Source organism: Centroberyx gerrardi, chromosome 11 (genome assembly GCF_048128805.1).
Source record: "Centroberyx gerrardi isolate f3 chromosome 11, fCenGer3.hap1.cur.20231027, whole genome shotgun sequence".
NCBI lineage: Eukaryota > Metazoa > Chordata > Actinopteri > Beryciformes > Berycidae > Centroberyx > Centroberyx gerrardi.
Genome location: NC_136007.1, coordinates 21370347 through 21391103, shown reverse-complemented (window position 1 = coordinate 21391103; position 20757 = coordinate 21370347). Strand labels below are relative to the sequence as shown.

Below are 20757 nucleotides of genomic sequence, written 5' to 3'. Positions count from 1 at the left end.
AGCACTGTGCCTTGGATTATACTCCTCATCTGCATCTGTGGCTCTCACCGCTTCCACTCAGCTTGCAGACTGAATATTATTTTGTTTTCTTCCCTGGTCATTGCATTCTTTACTGAATGCAAACATCGTCATGTTTATCAGGACAGCATTTCTCCTCTACTTTGTGGTCTCATTCTCAAACATTGTTCGTTGCATGGAAAGTGAACTTTGCTTCCCCATCAGACTGGATAACCAAAACCATGAGAAGAGGAATTTTGACAACGACGTGGAAATCCTTAAGGGGAATTGTATCCTGAAAATACGAGCTTTCCAGCAGGATTTAGTGCTCGATTTGCATCAAGACTCCAGTTTCCTTTCCCCCTCCATCTCTACCCAAGACGCGTTCAGGCTCTCCAACACCGATGACCTGAGTCGGTGTTTTTACTCCGGTTATGTCAACGCCGACCGATCTTCTTACGCTGCTTTGAGCCTCTGCAAGGGCTTACACGGCGCATTTGGCTTCCAAGGCTGGGAATACTTTATCAGCCCGGTCCAAAATGACACCAGAAGCGCCGAGAGTGCGCACATTATCCGGCGCAGAACCAGCAACAACCTGAAGCTCGACTCAACCTCTAGGTGCGCAGTGGACAGCGGCATAAGCCCCGAGGTTGCGCAATCACTGGAGAAATACAAGCAACTAAAAGATTACAGTAATGTGACCGAAACGATGCTGAAGGGCATGGGGAGATCCAAAAGATTCGCTTCCATCCCCAGATACGTGGAGACGCTCGTCGTGGCCGATGAGTCCATGGCGCAGTTCCATGGAGATGACCTGAAACATTACCTCTTGACCTTGATGTCAGTGGCGGCGAGGCTCTACAAACACCCCAGTATTCTCAACTCCATCAGTATCGTAGTTGTGAAATTCGTGGTGATAAACGAGGAGGACAAAGGACCTAAGGTGTCGGGGAACGCAGCCATGACGCTGCGAAACTTTTGCACTTGGCAGAAAAAGATGAACAAGAATAACGATAAGCACCCAGATTACTGGGATACAGCAATCCTGTTCACTAGGCAGGTAAGGGTTGGCTTCGATCGACACTAGAGGTTCTGAGGGAACAGCTGACGAGAGAATGTGGTATTTTTATAAGGAATTGTTATAAAGCATAATTACGCATGGACGTGCGTAATTAGGTGTGTTTTTGCGTTATAGTTTTTCTGCAGATATTTATTTTTACTTTATTAAGTCCCATATGATGATGATGAAGATGATGTGATGATGATGATGATGATGATGATGATGATGATAGGTCTAAATAGAAACCTATGTAAAGCATGTCTATATTTGACAAGACAAGAGCTTGTTTAACCAAACAGATTTTACATGACAGCTTCTCACTCAGCCACTTGATCACTGCCTGCTGCCTGCCTTGATTGGTTTGCTCTCAAAACATCCTCTCCACCTCTGGTGAACTCTGAGATAAAGTACACACTGGATTTATAGGCCACCGATCCCATCTGAGCCTTGACACTGAGGCTAGGTCAGGATGGAAATGACCTGAGCTGAACAGAGCTGAAGTCTTGTTTCCTCTTGATAGATCCTTAGAGGGATCGTTTTATAGATTTGGAAAACACCTCCAAGTTCTCTCTGCACTCCCAAATATTTGGCAGATGAGGCAGGTCAGAGATGAAGTCACTGCTAGCATTCATTGCTCAATGTGTAACTCTACTGACCTATGATGAACCGTCTGCCTTGTGAAATCTGGCCCTCTGGATTCAACTTTAACAGAGTTGGCAAAAAACCCAGCAGATGCATATTTAAGTAATGAGATATGTTTTGGCTAATTCATTAACCTTTTTCACTGTACAGTCAAAGAGTCACAGCAGGCAAGCATAAGGATGTTCATACATCTCCAGTAACTTCTGCCGATACAATTACAGTCTCAAAGCATCCTCCAATAGAATGAAAGAGCCAAAAAGGTAACCCAATGCTGTGCTGAATGATTTTTGGCCAGTGTCACTAATATGACATCAGACAAGATCACATTATACTGCAAACACAGGCCTGTTTTACCTATAACTTTACCAAATTTAAGGACCCTCAGTGCCCCGAGGGATGCACTATAGTCGGAAGTGTCTTGTTTCTCTCAGTCGTCCCATTCTTCCTCCAGCTGTGGGTTTTCCAGCCCTACCCACCGCCTGGCCTGCTCCTCATTAAACAGGCCCCTGAAGGGAGAGGAAGGGAGGGGGTGGGAGGGTGGTCCTACATGCATGTCAGAGATGTTGTATCCCCTCCGTGTTTCTGCCCCCACCTGCTTGCCCCAAGTCTGAAACAAGCTGCTCCAGAGGGCCAGTTGTCCACAGCTGCATTCGGCCTGCACTGCTGCCTCTCTGCAGCCCATTCTTCACTCTTCTGCCATGCTTTGCCTCTCTCATTCACTTGCGTTGTACCTGTGGGTGTATTTGTTGCTGCCAGGTTCCTATGCACTCTCACTCTTTCTTCTTTTGGTCACTACACCTCAAAGATAAATTGTATCTATGCTTCAGGTATGTGAAATACAAAATCTAGGGTGTTACTGGGCTTTGGGGTCACATGCGACAGTTTGGATGCTATGCACTTCTTGGCCAGTTTACATGACCCTGTTCACCGAACTGCACCACTCCTACAGACAGTGAGTCATGTGGCTGTGGTTTGCTATATAAAGCAGGAAGACAGGCATCCAGGGATTCAGTGACTGTTTGACTGAATGTTAGAGTGGACAAAATGAGTGACCTAAGCTACTTTGATCCTGGTGTGATTGTTGATTTGATACACAGTCACAAGTAACAGCTGCTTCTCCTCGGCCTTTGGCAAGCAACTGTGTAAGGTTTACTAAGAGTGCTGCAACAAATAAAATATCTTGTCAGTGGCAGTTACAGTATTTAGAAGCTAACAGAAGGGCCACAAACAGGCAAATATTGGTGGAAATATTGGTGGTGTGCAGAGCAGCATCTTAGCGTGCACAATAAACAAAAAATCCAAATGGTGCTTGAACTCATGCTCAACACCTCCTTGATTGTCCTCCATCTAAGAAAGTTCCCTTTTGGTTTTTCAAACTAATTGTAACAATACTTTAAGGACCCATATTCCTGTAATGACAAACCTCTCAACTTGAGTAAAGATGAATAACCCTCCATATATCCTGTTTAAGCAATATATTATTTATTGGCTTACTTACTATGACTTCCACAAATTTCAAAGACAAATTAAAATCCTGTGCAAAACCTTCAGGACCTAAACACTTCAAGGCATATGGTAGTAAAGACCTGATTGAATATAATTGGCTAAATGTAAAACATGTAAAACTACCAGCTCTTGTAAGTCTTTGTATATCAGGTTTACACATGATATCAGCAGGGATTCTGCCATGCAGGCTTTGGTGTAGCACCCATATAAACATACTCACTCCTTCTGGACTCATGGTACCTATAGAATTTCTACATTTTCACTACAAATACCAAACAAGTCAGTACTCTTTCTTGATAGGTCTGTGCACACATATGATATATGTCCACTGACAAAATTGCAAATCAGCAAAGATAAACATTTTCGAAGACAATAGTTCATTTTCTACAGATTTATGATGTGATGACATTGCAATTTAGTCAGTGGTATTGTTTTGGTTTACTCCATAGACTGAAGCAACAACCTCTGTCTGCTGTTTACCAGCCCACAGAGTAATTTGAAGGTTTTATGAAGACCAACTCAGTGTTGTCCAGAGGCAACTGCGGTTGTCTTTAAACTCTGTTAAGTATGTTACATGATTACTCTGTTAAGTGAGTTACACAGAATGCTCATTGTATGTGAACAGCCCTTCTGCAGAAGATTAGTAATAGATTCTAACCATAAACCTGCCAAATTTATATTTCCCCTGAGAAGGAGGGCTGGTAATACTGTAACTCTACAGTAAGTTTGCCATTAACTTGCATGATAGACCCAGTATAAAGAGAGAAAAGAGCACACCCAAATATTTCCACATTTCATAAATCTTGTCTGTGATATTGCTGTATCAGACCCATGTCCCCCTAGTCCCCATAGTCTTTAGTGTAGTAAACTTTACATAGTGCTAGCTGTAACTCTGCACATTCTCCCTTGAAAAGCACCCAAAGCCCTAATATGCAGCCACTGGCAGCCTTACCACTATAGAGGGAGGACTGTTCAACGCATTGCAATCTGTGCTCAAAATGAAATGGAAATATCTCTTTGCCGAGATAACGTAACATATTTTTTATTTAACTGCAGTAACGCAAAAAAAAAAAAAAACAAGATAGATGACAGATGTGAGAAGTAGGTCATAGCAAAGAACAAACTCATTGACACTGACGCTGTTTCTTTTCTCCTGGTTGTCTCGCAGGTTTTATTTTTTTGTTAATAAATGTTCCCACATACAGATGTCGTCTGGACACATGAACACATCTGGATTGGATTTGCGCTGGCCAACAATTATGGTTTATTCTGTCAATAATTTGTCATAGCACTTGAGGTCTTCACTTGGCAAGGTGTTTTAAAAGTACAATCAAAGCAGCAAAGAATAGTAGGAGTTGCAGGATTTGGGTCTGCAGTACGATGCTCACAGTGCTTTATCTCTAATGGCTGCCCACCACTGTCCTGCGTGCCCGGTGCTGTGGAGACAGCGCTGTGCAGGGAGCGGGCAGAAGGGCGTTTCTGTGCGGCGGTTACTCCAGCAGTTGTCAGTGAGCCCTGTGATTAGGAGGTTCACTCAACTGCTCCAAATGGATACTCACTTAGATTGTGTTTAAAACCTTGTGGTGGAGAAATAGGTCATTTGGAAACTCTGCTTTTGGCGTGGAAATGTTATGATTGGGGACAGTTGCATTACCTCATAGAAGAAGGTGTGCTCCAAACACTCTTGCCCACTGAAAACACTTAAAGTGGTGGAGCTTTGTCTAACACTGCAGAATCTTTTCACAAGCTGTAGTCGTAATCTTATTATTATCGCGACAAGCAGAGAACATCAGTGACATGTTCACAGCTGCTTTCTTCTTTAACATTGACCAACTTAGCAATCCAGTGCGTACGTTTTGTTTCTCTGTCCAGGACCTATGTGGAGCTTCCACCTGCGACACTCTGGGCATGGCTGATGTTGGCACCATGTGTGACCCCAAGAGGAGCTGCAGTGTGATTGAAGACGACGGCCTGCCTTCAGCCTTCACCACAGCTCATGAGCTCGGTAAGCCCAGCCAACACCACCCGTCACACAATACACATTTCTTCAACGCCATTTCCCGTAGCCATAGTCCCTGCATTCTTGAAAGACGCAACATCTGACGTTTCTGTCGTGCCTGCTTCCTCCTGACAGGACACGTGTTCAACATGCCACACGACAACGTGAAGGCCTGTGAGGAGGTGTTCGGGAAGCTGCAGGACAACCACATGATGTCTCCCACGCTAATCCAGATCAACCGGACCACGCCCTGGTCTCCCTGCAGCGCTGCCATCATCACAGACTTCCTGGACAGTGGGCACGGTGAGTCAGCGTGACCCCTGACCCCCTGTGATCGGCCGTAAAGAGCCTGGAGAGCCTCATAGTGTGTTTGAAGAGGTGTGAAGCCGAGCTCAAGACAGACACACGCTGTTATTCAGGGAGCTTGAGGCCCCTGCCTATTATTGGTTGGTAACAAACGTCTAGTTTGGTGTTGGCAACGGCTTGATCACATTGGGAGAGCACATGCTCGTCCCAACATTCACATAATCACAGAGCCTTGTCTGTTGTTGGTTCTGTGTCACTGGATCAAGACCTGGCTTCCATGCAGTTGTTGAGGAGGAGCAGACTCACTTTGCATTGGCATTCTTTTAGTTTTTACCCTATTTTTCTTGGTTGACAGCCTCCTGATTTCCTATATAACCACAAAAATTTGGTAAATGTCACTGAGAACACTGAGTTGTTAATGATGATGTGAGAAGCTTCAATGCTCCAAATGTGACATCTGTCTATCCTACTAAAGTACTATACTCATAGGAAATATTGGAGAAGGACAAAAAGAAATTCATTCTGTTGGATGCAGATTGTTAGCCAAACAGGCCAGGCCACAGGACTTGGCCTCAGAGCCATGCTAAACTTTTATTTTAAACTGCCCCACATCTGTCCCAAATTAGAGGGGTTGTTCTAGGGAGAGCCACCACAGTGGTTTGGATGGAGAGGTGTAGTGCCCGATGTTTCCCATGCAGGTTTACTACAAATAGAAGAGCTGTTTGCTCCGTTCTGTGTCCATTTCAGGGATTGTCTCAGTACTAAAACCACTAACTGATCCACAGAGAAAAGCAGAGGTATTGAATTTTACTAGGAGAACATGTTTGACTTCCAGCGAGTGATTTCTGTTTAACGAAAACAAGCTAATGCTGTAACGTGGTTTCTCCTGACCCGCTCTCGTAAATGCAAATCCAGACTTCAAAAAGCAGTGGGGAAAAGACATGTTGCCACATGTTTGAGGCAGTTTTCATGGAGTGCTGCACACAAAATTATTTGTAACCTGTTCATCGTTCCACCCACGCACAATACCGGCCATTGTTTCCGATGATTGTTCATTGGAGGGAGAGTGGGAGGGAAGAGGTGAGGTTCAGCTTATTCAGTGCACTGTGGCCTGTTTACTATCAGTTCACCGGTGCATTTCCTCTGCCAAATTTGCGGTGAAATGGGAGGAAACTAATTTACCACCAGTTACAACTCATGCATGCACTACCTGCTGTATCTGTTGTGAATTCACATACAAGTATAAACAGTTCAAAGAGAGTGAACCATGTCTTTTTTCCCCCAATACAAACTAGTTCTTTTGGAAGTGTGAATTCCCCTTGAGGGTGAGAAGTTGGGAGTGTTTGTGAGTGATAAAAACGACCTCCTACAATCCTTCCCATTCTCTGATGTTGATCTTTCATGTTTCCAAGCACCTGCTCGTCAAACTCTTACTATTATTAGTCTGTTCCTGGAAAGGTTTCTGTGTGTCATTTATTGTAAATGGGGTTTACGCCTCTGACCTTTGCACTCCTTACTAGTTGCGTGTGTTTTTGGTGATCTAGGAATTAAAGCTTATTCTTATTTTTGGTAGCACTCATTGCAAACTCTGGGTAAGAGCATCAGTTAAATACTAAAAACGTAAATGTAACTTTAACCCTGCATCTCAAACACAAGGCAGCTGAATCTCACATAGCAAGGGTGGGGTTAAACATGAGAGGGACAAGCATGTGGGTAGGGTGAGGGGGGTTGATGTGCCCCCATCCTGTGTGGTATATAGTACACTGAATCAAACAGCACTTTCTGAAGCCCTGCCTTCAAAGGGCCCAATTCACAAGGTCACTCCCCCTGCTAACACACACAAACACACACACACACACACACACACACACACACACACACACATCAGTACATACTACTTTGCACAGAAAGTGATGCTTTTGCAGGTTTCTTGAGGGGCAGAGAAACAGAGTGAATGTGATGAAAAGGATAATGGCATAATGACACGTGTATAGAAAGCATTGTTTATGTTGATGATTTCTATCTTAACCTGGCTGCACACAAGTTGCGTCACCAAAACTAGCTATGATCCCTCTGTGAGAGATATTTATGAATTTCCCCCTGCATTTTTTGACATCTGGCACCAGATAGTACAGATACTCTTAACAACACATTTTTACAAAAGAGCTTTATTTACGGATCACTGCCAAGATTTGAAAGATTTTAGTGCATAAGATCTTACAAATCTGTAAGGAATGGGCTAAAGTGCTCATGGTTGGCAAAAAAAGAGTCATAAAGTTGGTGATCTCAGAGGCGATTGTGTTGCCGTGTTGCTTACTGAGTCTCTCTCTCCTAGGGGAATGTTTGCTTGACCAGCCTCAGAAACCCCTGGCCCTCCCTGACGTGCTTCCGGGGGCGTCCTACAGCCTGGACCGTCAGTGTGAGCTCGCATTCGGAGAAAGCTCCAAGCCCTGTCCCTTCATGCAGCCACCATGCGGCCGTCTGTGGTGCACAGGAAAGACCAACGGGCAGCTGGTGTGTCAGACCCGTCACTTCCCCTGGGCGGATGGCACCTACTGTGGCGACGGACAGGTCTGCATCCGAGGGGTCTGCTCCGACAAGCAGGAGGTCCACAATGCTAGGGTAAAGCTCTCCATCTCTCTCCCTCTCTCTCTCTCTCTGTCTCTCTCTCACACACACACACACACACACACACAGACACACACACACGCAGAGTTATCAATATCAACATATACCTCCCTTGTTCACCTTTCCAAGAACTTTCTGGTCAGTGTAAAATGTGCCATGTCTGTGATGATGGGGCTATTGCCTTTGGAGATGACTGAGGTGTGATAAAGCAAGGCCTGTGTTGTCGTACCTGCTGTAATAACCCACTGCTGTGTGTGTATCCCCCAGGTGGACGGCCGCTGGGGGAAGTGGGGCCCATTTGGATCCTGCTCTCGCACATGTGGAGGAGGAGTCCAGCTGTCTAAACGGGAGTGTAACAACCCAGTTCCGTCAAACGGGGGTAAATACTGCCAAGGGGTGCGGGTCAAATACCGCTCCTGCAACCTGAACCGCTGCCCTGACACAGGTACGAGTTGCTCAAAACACAAAACTATGTCCGATGACGCTTTCCCCTAGAGCAGTTCCACCTCTGACCCCACCGCACCCTCTCTCCTCCCCTCTGCGTAGGTAAGAGCTACCGCGAGGAGCAGTGCGAGGCCTTCAACGGCTTCAGCCTCAACAGTAACCGCCTCTCCCCCTCTGTGGTGTGGGTGCCCAAGTACTCCGGAGTGTCTCCCAAGGACAAGTGTAAACTCATCTGCAGGGCTAACGGCACGGGCTACTTCTATGTCCTGGCGCCCAAGGTAAGCAGCTCCACCTCACTGTGGTTCTGTGGTTTGTGTTGATCAATGTAAAGATAATTAGGGAGATTAGACAACTCATTTGAATAAATCAAGGCTGGATAGGATTTCCTTCTCAAATATGGATTGGATGCATTATGGTTCTAGGTCAATCTTGTTGTTTTTATGTGTAAGTTTTGCTTTTCATCAAAGAGCTACCACAGACATAGTCTAATAGTATTATTAAATGGTATGGTAGAACTCCCAGAACCTCTTTTTAGATAGGAGACCAAGATATTAGTCAGTCCATGTGGACGATCATAAACATAAATACACTCCAGCCAGCTGCCTCTGGTCTCAGTGAAAAGAGAGCAGGGAGGAATGAAGGGGGAGAGGAGGAGAGCTTATCTCTTTCAGATAGCGGGGTGTGGAGTGAGCTTGAGCAGGAGTCCCAGTGACAGAGTCAACCCATGGTTCACACTTCACTCCGTCATACAGGCGAAGGAGGAGAGGATAAGAGCACCCAGGGGACACGGAGCTCTGAATCAGAGAGCAGCTGGATGTTTTAGTCACGGCTTTGAACAAAAACAGGAATTTACCTTCTGCGTACAGTTTTTCTTATTTCTTACATGCTGGCATTGAGCTGAACTGTTTCATTTGGGGGTAGCTTTTTAGACACGATAATGCCATGTGATGGAAAACAATGTCTGGGTCAGGGTCCTCACAGCCATGTTAAGCTAACTTATCAGTCACATATTTGCAGACAGACTAGCCGTGAGGCTGATCTGGTTGACTGGCTCCCGTCAGGCTGGTCATGTGTTAGGGTCACGGTCAGGCTGAGAGGACCAAGGCCAGACTGGATAGAAACACTATCAGGTAGATTTTATCTACACTGAAGGTAAGAAGGTAAAGTGAGCTCACAGTCTTCCCTTGTTTGGGTGCATGGTGCAGGTGAAGAGGACTGCAGAGTGCAAGTGGGTCATAGTGAAAGATTTGCACATCTGAAGGAGAGCATCTGTTCATTTACTCTCACACTCTGCTATACGGGTTTTTCAACATCTACCTGTATGCTAATCTGGCTCAGGCATGTGGCTCAGTTGCTCCGTGTCTTCAGTGATCACAGCATAGATTATTTATACATATATGCAAGCATGCAAGTATGTAACTGATATCACCCTCAGTTCTACTGTATTAACATCAGCTAGGATTAATGCAGGGTTAGAGAGGAAGGCTTGTGACCAGAATATTGCCAGTTCAATTCCCCAAAATGGCTGAGGAAATGTGGGCAGGGGACAAGAAACGCTGTTCCTTCCTTAAAGTCGAGATGAAACGGCATTTCGAGAGTATCTAACTTCCGTATCGTGACGTATTTCCGAGTGAAACAGGAAAGACAGGCGGGACATAACGTTGGGAGGAATTTGATTTGAACGTTGAAAAGTGGGCGTGTCATAACACCCGAAGACACACTGAAGTACCATGCTGTTGCTAGCTAGCTAACTAATGAATCTTAGCCTCTTAGCTCTGTGCGCTAAAAGTTTAAGATTGATTGATGTCATGATATTATTGGTTGAAATTAGTTACGGGCATGCTTACGTAAGCACACGGCATATTTTGTTTTACAGGAAGAAAACATGATTGAATTTTGATATAAGAATACCATGAAATTGATTTTTGGTATTTTTTTTGGCATATATTGTTAAATAGGTGCACAGTATGACCGGGGATGTGATCTAAAAGGGTTAAAAAGGCTTTTTTCATTTCATCTCGTCTTTAAGAGTTGATGTGCCCTTGAGCAAAACAGTTAACCCTCAACAGCTCCAGTGGAGCTGCTCAGCTGACAAACAATAGAAGGCTGTGGTTGTACTGGGCAGCTCCCTGTTGTGAATGTGTGTATCTTTCTGAGTGTGAAGAATACTGCTGCTGAAAAAACAAGCAAGTGTGCTCTTATTTTGTAAATGTGGACTCAGCTGTGTGCTGGAGGCTCTGTTGTGTTGTTCCTGTGTCTTGTGATGTTTTTATTGTCTACTTTTTTGGAACTTGTCTGTTTTTCATTCTACCACAGTGAAGCCATGGGCAAATTTCCATGTAAGGCCTATCGACAATAAAGTTTATATTCTACTCTCAGCCAACTTTCCCCTGGACAAATGAAGGTTAGACAAATTAACCGAAAGTGTGTTTGTGCGCTCCAGGTGGTGGATGGAACCGCATGCTCCCCAGACTCCACAGGAGTGTGTGTCCAAGGGAAGTGCATCAAGGCTGGCTGTGATGGTAAACTTGGCTCCACCAAGAAGTTTGATAAGTGTGGAATCTGCGGAGGTGATAACAAGGGCTGCAAGAAGGTGTCAGGCCTCTTCACCAAGCCTATGTGAGTAAAACCCTCATTGTGATGGGATACGCCTTTAGAGAATGTTGCTCTTAACATAATTTATGTATCGCATGAATAAGAAATTATTGGATGATTTTGATATTAATGTTATCAAGGACAGCCTGAAGAGCTCTTATTGACTGTAATGTGTCTTGTCATGCAGACACGGCTACAACTTTGTGGTGATGTTGCCAGCGGGCGCAGCCAACGTAGACATCCGTCAGCGAGGCTACAAGGGCATGATGAGTGACGACAACTATTTGGCGGTGAAGAACAGTGAGGGCCAGTACCTGCTCAATGGCAACTACGTAGTGTCAGCTGTGGAGAGGGACATCATCGTGAAGAAGAGTCTGCTGCGCTACAGCGGCACGGCGGGCCTCGCCGAGACTCTGCAGGCCATCAATCCGCTGGGAGAAGCCCTGACGGTGGAGGTGCTGTCTGTGGGCAAGATGACCCCTCCTCGCATCCGCTACTCCTTCTACCTGGCCCGTCAGAGCAAGGAGGACAAGACTGTGAAGAAGGAAGGGCGTACGCACTCCCACAACAGCGTCCTGGCCGAGGATAGCGTCAAGGAGAACGGAGGAGACATCCTGAAGAAGACGTCCTACAGCAAGGAGGGCTCCGTTCTTGGAAAGTGGGTGTCATCGGGGTGGGATGAGTGCTCGGTGACCTGCGGCAGCGGGATCCAGCGGAGGATGGTGCAGTGCCTGAGGCCGGACGGGAAGCCGGGGTTGGACTGCGATCCTGTGCAAAGGCCCTCGGCCACCAGGGATTGTGGAGACCCGTGTCCTGTGTGGGATATTGGGAAGTGGTCGCCCTGCTCCAGAACCTGTGGGAAGGGCTTCAAGAGGCGGCCGTTGCACTGCGCCACCCAAACTGGGCTGCTGCTCCCAAGGGACCACTGCACCAGCATACGCAAGCCACAGGAGCTGGACTTCTGTAACCTAATGCCTTGCTAGTGACTAAAACCTCTAAACTCCTCTTAACCTATATCCCATTTTGAATGGACTGATATGAAACCACCTGTAAGTATCACACACCGATCCAGGACTGTCTATTTGGTGCAAGTATTTCCACCTGCAACATTGGGACTGGTCGAACATGATGGACACTTGTTTGGAAGAACAACAAGAGTATTGGAAGGAGAGTGAGAGAGCAGGATGAATGCCTGAAGATGTTTTTCATTGCTATTGCTCTGCCTTCAGGAAACATTATCCAGGTCTAACTCTGATGGTAAAACAACATCACAGAAGGTCACAAAATATTTTGTTGAAACTGTTGTGCAGATACAGAATGCCCATTTGCAAGCAATCAATCTAGTTTACCTTATGAGTCTGGAACCCATTTAATGTCATAATATTTCAACAGCGCAGGGTTCAAGTTTTAGTTGGGTTTTGCAAATAGATCAGTGCAGTGTTACACCATGTGGCTGGAGAGCTAATTGTCCACAAAATTGTTCCATTCACTTTTCAAAAAGCAACAGTTTGTGGGGAAATGTAACGGGATTGACATTATTGAACAACTCTGTATAAACTGGACCCAGATGTATTGCCCTTGTGCTGCACAACACTTGATACGGCTAAAAGTCATATTTGATCCCTTGTTCAATCCAGAGGGAGAGTCCATTTACAGTAAATGGTAAATTATAATGATGTAGGTTATGTGCAATGCATAAAGTGTCTACATTGACCATTTTTCGCTCCTGGCTTTTCAGGGATTCTCTTAAAATCTTGAAATAGATTCTGAAATGAAATAGATCCACAGCATTTGTGTTGTTGTACAGATGTAGCCTAGTTTTTACATTCTTGCTGCACTGCTGCTACACTGTTGCTCCAACCCAAAGATTTTATTTAGAACCGCAGGATCCAATGATTCCAGGATTCCAATCCAGGAATGATGCAAGGTGAATGGATTTCTACAATGGCTACCACTGTATCGTGTTCAGCATGTTTTACTCCGGGAACTTTAACAGAAACATGGCTAGCTTTTCAACAATAACAAAAGGGGGCAATGCACCCTTGCATTTCTCGTCTTCCATGTGCTTTCCTTGAAAACTAGGAAGAAATCACCTGCACGGTAGACATTGATTCTCTGCAGACCTCACTCAACACCAGTCATGGAAACAGTTTAAACTAGAATCTGAAGTCACACTGGTGGCTTTTGTGAAAGATATACACAAAACAGGCCAGGAAACACTGACCACTGGTTTGTCTCCGTCAGCTGGTGTGGCCACTGGGTCATAATGATTTCATCAGGCTGCACCTCACATCGCACTGCTCAGCTGAGATATAGGCTAAAGTCTGGTATCCAACACCTCCATTCCCCTCCACGTACACACACACACACACACACACACACACACACAGATTGTGTCCTGCCTTTGATATGTTTGACTTGCTTCCTTCCTTGGCCTGCATCATTTGAATTTGACCGAAACCATTGTCTACTCAGTTCATAGTGTTCAGCCAGTCGTGCAGCTCCGTTAAGTCGTGCCTGTCTGGCACAGTTACCATACATAATTTATTATTGATGAAACGATAAAGCGGAGGGGAAGAAAAACTGGCAAGCCCTCTGTTAGGCTGTACAGAATGTGTGTTCCCCTGGACCTCCTGGTCCACGGCCCCACAGCCTGAGCCAAGCTGTTCTTTCTACACACTTGATGAAATCCTGTAATCCATTATATTCTTGTTTTGGTTCTTAAAGGGGCCGCATTTCCAACTAAAAGATGGTTCCTATGTTACTTGGGATATTTTTGTCAGCTTTTGCACTTTGTACAGCAAAAGAAACCAATGACCTGCATGGGCTGTCTTGTATACTATGTATACATCTATTCAGCTGTGTGCAAATAAGTAATGTAAATACTTTTTTCATTTTTTTTTCTTTTTTGTCTACGCTGGCATTTGTAATTGTCTTTGACTTTAAGATATTTATTCCAAATAAAGCCATTAATGAACAATTGTAACTGTATTTTTTAATTGTGTGTTGACATCATCCATCCCTTGGCAGGGTGCAGCCGTACTTATACATGTACCAAGTCTTTTTCACTTGTGCCTGTTTATAGCATATAGATTTCTAGTCATTGCTTGAGGGGATACACTTTGAGTTTTTGTTTACTGTATTTTCGTCAAGAATTTCTCGCCCTATGCGAAAAATAAATTGTACATTTGTCCTTAAGCTACCCTAGAAATGGCGAGGATCGATTACCCTTTGGTTTCAATGAGCAATACCAGCAATGCTAATGAGCCTTTGTTTAGTTAATTGAAACTTATTCCCCAAAATGTCACCTGTGCCTGGTGAAGAAAAAAAACACAAAAAACCCCCAAAATGTTGGTCAAACTGAAAGCCAAGATCACCATTAAGATAGAAAGGAAGAGAACGAAAAGGCAGATAAAGTGTAGGGAGCATAAATTGTGTGCCAGTACATATGCTCAAGTATTCTGCTGGCTCCCTGCGAAATATCTACATGAATCAACAGCTATAGTTTGGTGCAAAGGTGAGATGGATGTCCAGCAAGCTTTGTGTCTGTACAGCATCCCACTGTGACCTACAAACTCTACTGGAGCATGCTTTTTTTATCAGTCAGCAATACATGGACAGTTCAGACATGCAACTACAGATGTTTTCCAGTGGTTGTGTAGCGCTGTGAATCCACTCTCTCTCAAACTGTCTGTGTCACATCCGAGAATGCAGCTGTGTGCGTCGTTGAGGTGGAAATTCTGAATTGTGCTATAATATGGTATTTTGACTTGATGACTTAGGTATGTCTGAGGACACAGAGAGAAAGAGGTCAGAGCCTAGCGCAGGAGGTATTCTTCCAAACTTTTTTTTTCCTATTTCAAACAGAAGGCAGCGATGTGTCAGTTGCAAGAAAGGTTGATTTGTCTGACCTACATAAGAGCAGATCGAAAAAAACCTGGAAGCGAGCCAATGGAAATGTTTATTTGTTCCCCTCGTTGCCTTGTGCTCAGGTTTATAGTGGGATCTAGTTGCAGGTTTGATGGGTTTAATAGTGCCAGAATCCTTATCAAGGAGAATGCTTGCTTACACCGGCTCCTCTCAAATGAGGCTTTTGATTCGGAAAAATAAATCTGGTACTTTTGGGAGGTCTAGAGGATTAATGGTCCCCAAAACAGTGTGTAGTTTTTCTAATATACACATCCTTTTGGAGTGATACTAACCTTTTCTGAAAAACAGAACTTCTGCCCACTGACTTCCCTTAAAGAGCGTAACAGTCGGAGAGGCTGTCATGTAACTGAAGTTGACATTTTTTATCGTGGTTCATCCTTGAGCAAGACACTGAACCACTGCAGAACAACCCTTTGCATTGAGCAAGTGGGTGAAAGGCGTCGCTGTGGTTTTATCCATGTTACCAATACTGCTTCACCCACCATTGGCCATTTTCAGTTTTCATTCAAAAGACATCTCCAGGACCCACAGTCTCCACTGGTCCTGTGCCTGAAGATGACTGGACTGATGACTGGATGGAATGTGAAAGGGGGGAATCTTTGCAAGAGAGGGAAAATCCGACCTTAGCAGCACATCATTGCATTTCCTGTTTAAACAAACTAAGCCATAAATCCCGATTTTTTTCCCCCAGTCTTTACAACCCCCCTGCCCCCAAAAGAGGCTTACCCTAAATTGGTGAAACCGCTAAAAAATAGTCAACAGCTGAGAATTTCTGAAGGCAATTAGGGTGAGGGGGCCAATGACAAATTTTCTATGTGGCTTCTGCTGTCTGATCAGCAGCAGATTTTTGTTTTTGCAGCTATTGCTGAGTCAGATCAACCCGGCACCACAGACCATTTTAAAGATATTCGCTCTCAAAGACGTGCTTTGTACAAAGTTCATGTGATACTGACTGGGTACATGGTAAGGCCCAATGAGAGGCCTCATTAATGCACATCTCTGAGGAGGTCTGCTGACTGCAGCAGGAACAGGATCGGTCTGCAAACAATAATGATGACAGATTCACAGCTGACCTCCTCTCATGGAAAACTATTCAAATTGATTCAGCTTAGCGAGGCTCTGTGGTCTAATATGTTCACTTAGTGTTGAACTGCATGCCACTTTTTTAACACATTATGTTTCATTGTCTGATTCGAGCTCCGTCAACCGCCAAACACTGTCGACACGCCAAAAGTTCTCTGGCCATTCTCTGAACACTAAATACTTTAGTGGTGTGCTGTCCTATTTAACTTAATGGGTAGAGTATGTACTAACACTATTAAGCAACTTACTTTATCCCGTAAAATATCCTAAACATATCCATATCTAGGGATTTATGACCCAATCTTGGGTCTAAGATTCGTTCAACGCTTCATAACAGTCTGATATAAACATTTATACTGCAGTCATGGGGAAACTGTGCAGGAAAGCTCTCTAACACTGATGTTGATTCAGAGCCACAGCAAAAGTTGATTCTGGTGGCACAACATCAGCAGAGCGCTCTGGCTCGGCTCCAAGCCCAATACAGATGGTTTGGACACCTGTCACTGTAACAGCACCCTTGACCTTGCTTGGTGGGTGTCATGTATGAGGAAGTGCAGAATGGGACAGAGAAAATAATACTATTTCCGGTCTGCTTTACTCTCTCTCATCATCATCAGCCCCATAGTGTAAATTTTAGCTCAAATTTTAAACTGTTTTGACATGTCTTTATTCAAATCCCACCATTACTTATGAATTTAAATACATCTTTAATGCTTAAAGATGTCAATTTTGGGGGGTCCAATCAGAATATCTGGTTCATAATGGGTTCCTGCAGAAAAACTGTAGAAGAAAAACAGAAAACATAAGAAACCATTGAAAACAATCAGTGGGGAGTATTGTGGTGGTTGCTGCATAACCAATTGGGCAATAAACCACTAACCTCTTTTCAGTGTGAGCTTGTTTGTGTTGAGTGTCAGTGACTGTGTGGAGAAATAAGGGTCACTGAGGACGGTCCTTTTTGCCTCAGCTTAATATTTACTCAGATAAAGAGAGCTAGGACCAACAAAAAGGAATAATGATCACTTTCTGGACTCCCACGATTAGCGTTAGTGTTCTGAATGCAAAGCTCTTGATAGCAGGTTACACAATGCAGACATTTTATATCTTACCAGTAATATTAGGCCAGTGTAAAGACTGACACCAGACACCGCAAATACCACCCTTTCACACCTCCACATTGGGAATGAATGGAGATTTTCCCTTTGAAGTAGCTCTCCTTATAAAGAAAGAGCTGTTAAATTTCCTGCTGTATAATCTACAGTAGTATCAGTGCCACTACAACAATAGCATCAGCCTCTAGTTTTTCAGGCTCTAGGAGAGATGTGAAGACAATGGTGTGAATTTAAAGGGTGTGCTTCTTCTTTTTCTCTTGCTATTGAAGAAAAGCAATGAGAAGGAGTAATTATCCAGAGAAACTATACTTCTGGTTCTCTTGCATCTGCTTATACATGGTTTATTTTAGTTGACATGCTAGTGTAACGGTTCCAATTTCTGTGTAGTGTCGCAGTCAACATCATCATCTGAATCATTAATTCATATTGTGTTATAATCAACTGAGTTAAAGAGAAGGTTACAATGCTCAGCACCTTCCTCTGCCCAGTATTTCACCAGCAGTTGGACTGAGTGGAGGGACTCCAGGCTACATCATCCATCTCTAACCTCGAGTACATTAAAAGTCCCGGTGCTTTTTAATGTTTCCTGCTTCACGGCATGCTACAAGACTCTGAAACCCAACAGTCTGACTCAAGTCAGGCTGAAGCGAAGGGATTGCAGTGTTACCAGTGTTTGTTTCTATGGACTGAATTCAGGTGGGTTTATTTTCTCACCCTAGCTCTGGTGAGAATTAAAGGCAGGGCAGGAAATTGATTAGGACAGAGTAGATGCTGTATTTCCACTCACAATGTTCTTCCAATTTAGGCTTGGCAGAAAGCTGCATCATAGCGTGGATTGGCAGTTTGAGGCAAAGGGGGGAGTCCAACAGGGTCTGTCATTGTCCAGACTGGCACCTTTAGCTTAGAGAGAGTAAAGAGGCCGGCCATATGGGCAGTGGCAGTCAATGTAAAAACTCTATAGGCTTTGTCAGTTCAAATGCAGAAATGCCAGTCTGTTTTTTATCTGTGTGGTGGTATATCCTTTATGTATAACTTATACAGATGAGAAATGACAACTCAAGTGTGTTTTAGATGTATTTTGGATGCGTTGAGAGCTATTAGGAAAGTACATTTCAGTTTTAAAATATCTGCTCAGGCTATACAACCTGTAGAAAACGTATATTTTCTGTGTAGATAGAAAATTGTTGCTAGTCAGATGAGCAAACACTCAATAGCAAGACTTTGGACAGTATGTAACAGTACACATAATGTCAGTGTTCAAACGCGGCCAGAAAGAACTGTAATGCAGCCAAGTCAAAGGGATGAAGTTTGCTTCAGTGCAGCTGGATGAGAAATAATTTAATGTTTCATTTAAGTTCCTCATCCAAAGGCACACCAACTACAGAGCATCAGACTTAAATCTGGGGTTTCATATTCCATTTACTTTAATCAAGGGGTTTTTAAGGTCTCAGAATGAAGAGGAAGATTGAGTAGAACCATGTGTGTCTTTATGAGAGGGAATATGGTAAGTACCCAAAAGTGGGGGGAGGGCTTGTTTTAGAGATCTGACATTTATTCTTCACACTATAATTTGGATCAAAAAAGACAAAACCAGGCAAACGCAAAATATGGCATCAATCATGGAGCTGTGATCAAAGTTGCAGCGTGTATACAGTACATAGAAGAGCAGGACACACGCTGGCTGCTTTGGCCACACATAACCTTACTCATAAAAGTTTTGGGTGGTCTTTGGGTCCTTTGTTTAACCCCAACCCAGAGTCAGCTTGATTTGCCTAAAACGTGCCCAGCTAAAGTCCAGTGGTAGTTGGCCAGAGGATGACAAGAGTCAGTAGTCCTTTCCAAATAAATACAATCTGCCATTCGTTTTCTCAAGTTTCAAGATTATTCATTAGAATACAGCTAAGGAGAAAAAACAGCATTGCATATTTCAGTAAAGGTTTCAGGTACAACAATGTGGAGTTCTGCTCTTCTTCTCACTGGGTTCTCTTGTATCAGATTACTAACAGTGTCTCAGTTTCACTGCCCTCCAAACAGCTTGCAAAAAGTGGAGACAAAACTCTCCCCTCTCTCTCTCTCTCTCTCTCTCTCTCTCTCTCTCTCTCTCTCTCTCTGTGCCTCTCTCTGTGCCTCTCTCTCTCTCACTCTCTCTGCCTCTCTCTGTCTCTCTGTGTGTGTGTCTCTCTCTCTCTCTCTCTCTCTCTCACATACACACACACACTCTTTTTCTCTTTCTCTCTCTCTCTCTCTCTCTCTCTCTCTCTCTGCAAGCTCGTGGCTAGCTGTGCCCCTTGGTTTCAATGAGGAATGCTAACGATGCTAACAATCCATTTCAGGGAAACGGAACGGCCCGTTTTTTCCTATACTGTGATAAGTTCCTGGCGAAGACAAATGTCCTGCTGAAATTCCAAATGTCAAGGTATCCCTTTAACCTTGGCCCAGAGGAGAAGTCAAGTCCTGCTGCCTGCGGTTTGTGTGTGTTTGGATTTGGGCCACATCAGTCCGGCCCTGCCAGTCCCTCGAGACTGAGTTCATTACTCAACAGCCTAAACATCTTGAAGGGAGAAGTGAGAGGATGAAGTCATATGGTGATGCTATAAATCTATAAAACTGAGTGTTTAACAGGAGTAAGGCCATATTATTCTATCTGTGATACTGTGTACAACAAAGTGCAGAAGCTATTCTGTTAAGTCCGGTGCTTACCAACGACGTGACATTATGAAAAAGATACTTGTCCAAACCTTAAGTCTCTAATCCCTAAATGAGCAGTTGAGAGCTCTAATTGTATGTCATGATTTATGAACAAGAGCAATCAAGGCCATGATCCCACTAATCCAAACCTGCTGTGGGCAAACACCCTAACACAAGCCTGGAAAATGCATCAGCAGTGGCCCCATTCAAATAAGAGCCATTAAGGTCATATGCTGTAGAGTGAATAATACTGATGTGAGTGGGTGCAGACACCATGTCATGTATATTAAGGTGACATGCTGAAAGGGCAACATGATAATAATATAGTTCTTAAGAGGCAGAAAGTGTTTGGTCAGACTTCAGACATTCTCACATGATTGAAAAAAATCTACAAATATAATTGGATATACACAAACTCTCTCTCTTCTTTTTTTTCTTTTTTGTGTGAGTCAACAAAAAGTCCAGGTCAAGATGACATGCAGAAGTGCAAGTTGTGGATGTGCTGACATCTGTGTTTGAGGATGAAGTAACCGGTCCAGAATGAGAAACCTGCAAGAGCAACAGAACCAAACAGAGCGTGAACAAACACCACCAGCAAAAATCTAAAGAAATTGGACGATGAGCATTTCCAGTAGAACAACTTAAAGAACAGCGCAGATTATGTTTCCCTATATCAGCATGGTATGAATTTAAATTCATAACAGAGAAGCAGAGTAAGTAAAGTCATTAATCATGGTAGGGGATAAATTGCAAATGTTCCTTCAGGT

General features: G+C 44.0%; 1 protein-coding gene across 1 annotated transcript; it reads left to right on the top strand.

Moving 5' to 3' along the window:
* Positions 1 to 14139, top strand: LOC139913063 (A disintegrin and metalloproteinase with thrombospondin motifs 15-like). Its single transcript, XM_071900996.2, has 8 exons — positions 1 to 1057; positions 5078 to 5210; positions 5340 to 5507; positions 7846 to 8132; positions 8406 to 8589; positions 8685 to 8860; positions 11026 to 11201; positions 11365 to 14139. Exons 1-8 carry the CDS (start codon positions 131 to 133, stop codon positions 12158 to 12160), a joined length of 2847 nt encoding a protein of 948 aa, XP_071757097.1. The 5' UTR covers positions 1 to 130; the 3' UTR covers positions 12161 to 14139.
* The last annotated feature ends 6618 nt before the right edge of the window (positions 14140 to 20757 follow it).

What these genes read in the sequence shown, in the direction of transcription:
- LOC139913063 (XM_071900996.2), top strand. Translation starts at nt 131, where the DNA reads ATGTTTATCAGGACAGCATTTCTCCTCTACTTTGTGGTCTCATTCTCA. An exon ending in CACCACAGCTCATGAGCTCG is followed by an intron (nt 5,211 to 5,339) that starts GTAAGCCCAGCC and finishes TCCTCCTGACAG; the next exon opens with GACACGTGTTCAACATGCCA. An exon ending in CTTCCTGGACAGTGGGCACG is followed by an intron (nt 5,508 to 7,845) that starts GTGAGTCAGCGT and finishes TCTCTCTCCTAG; the next exon opens with GGGAATGTTTGCTTGACCAG.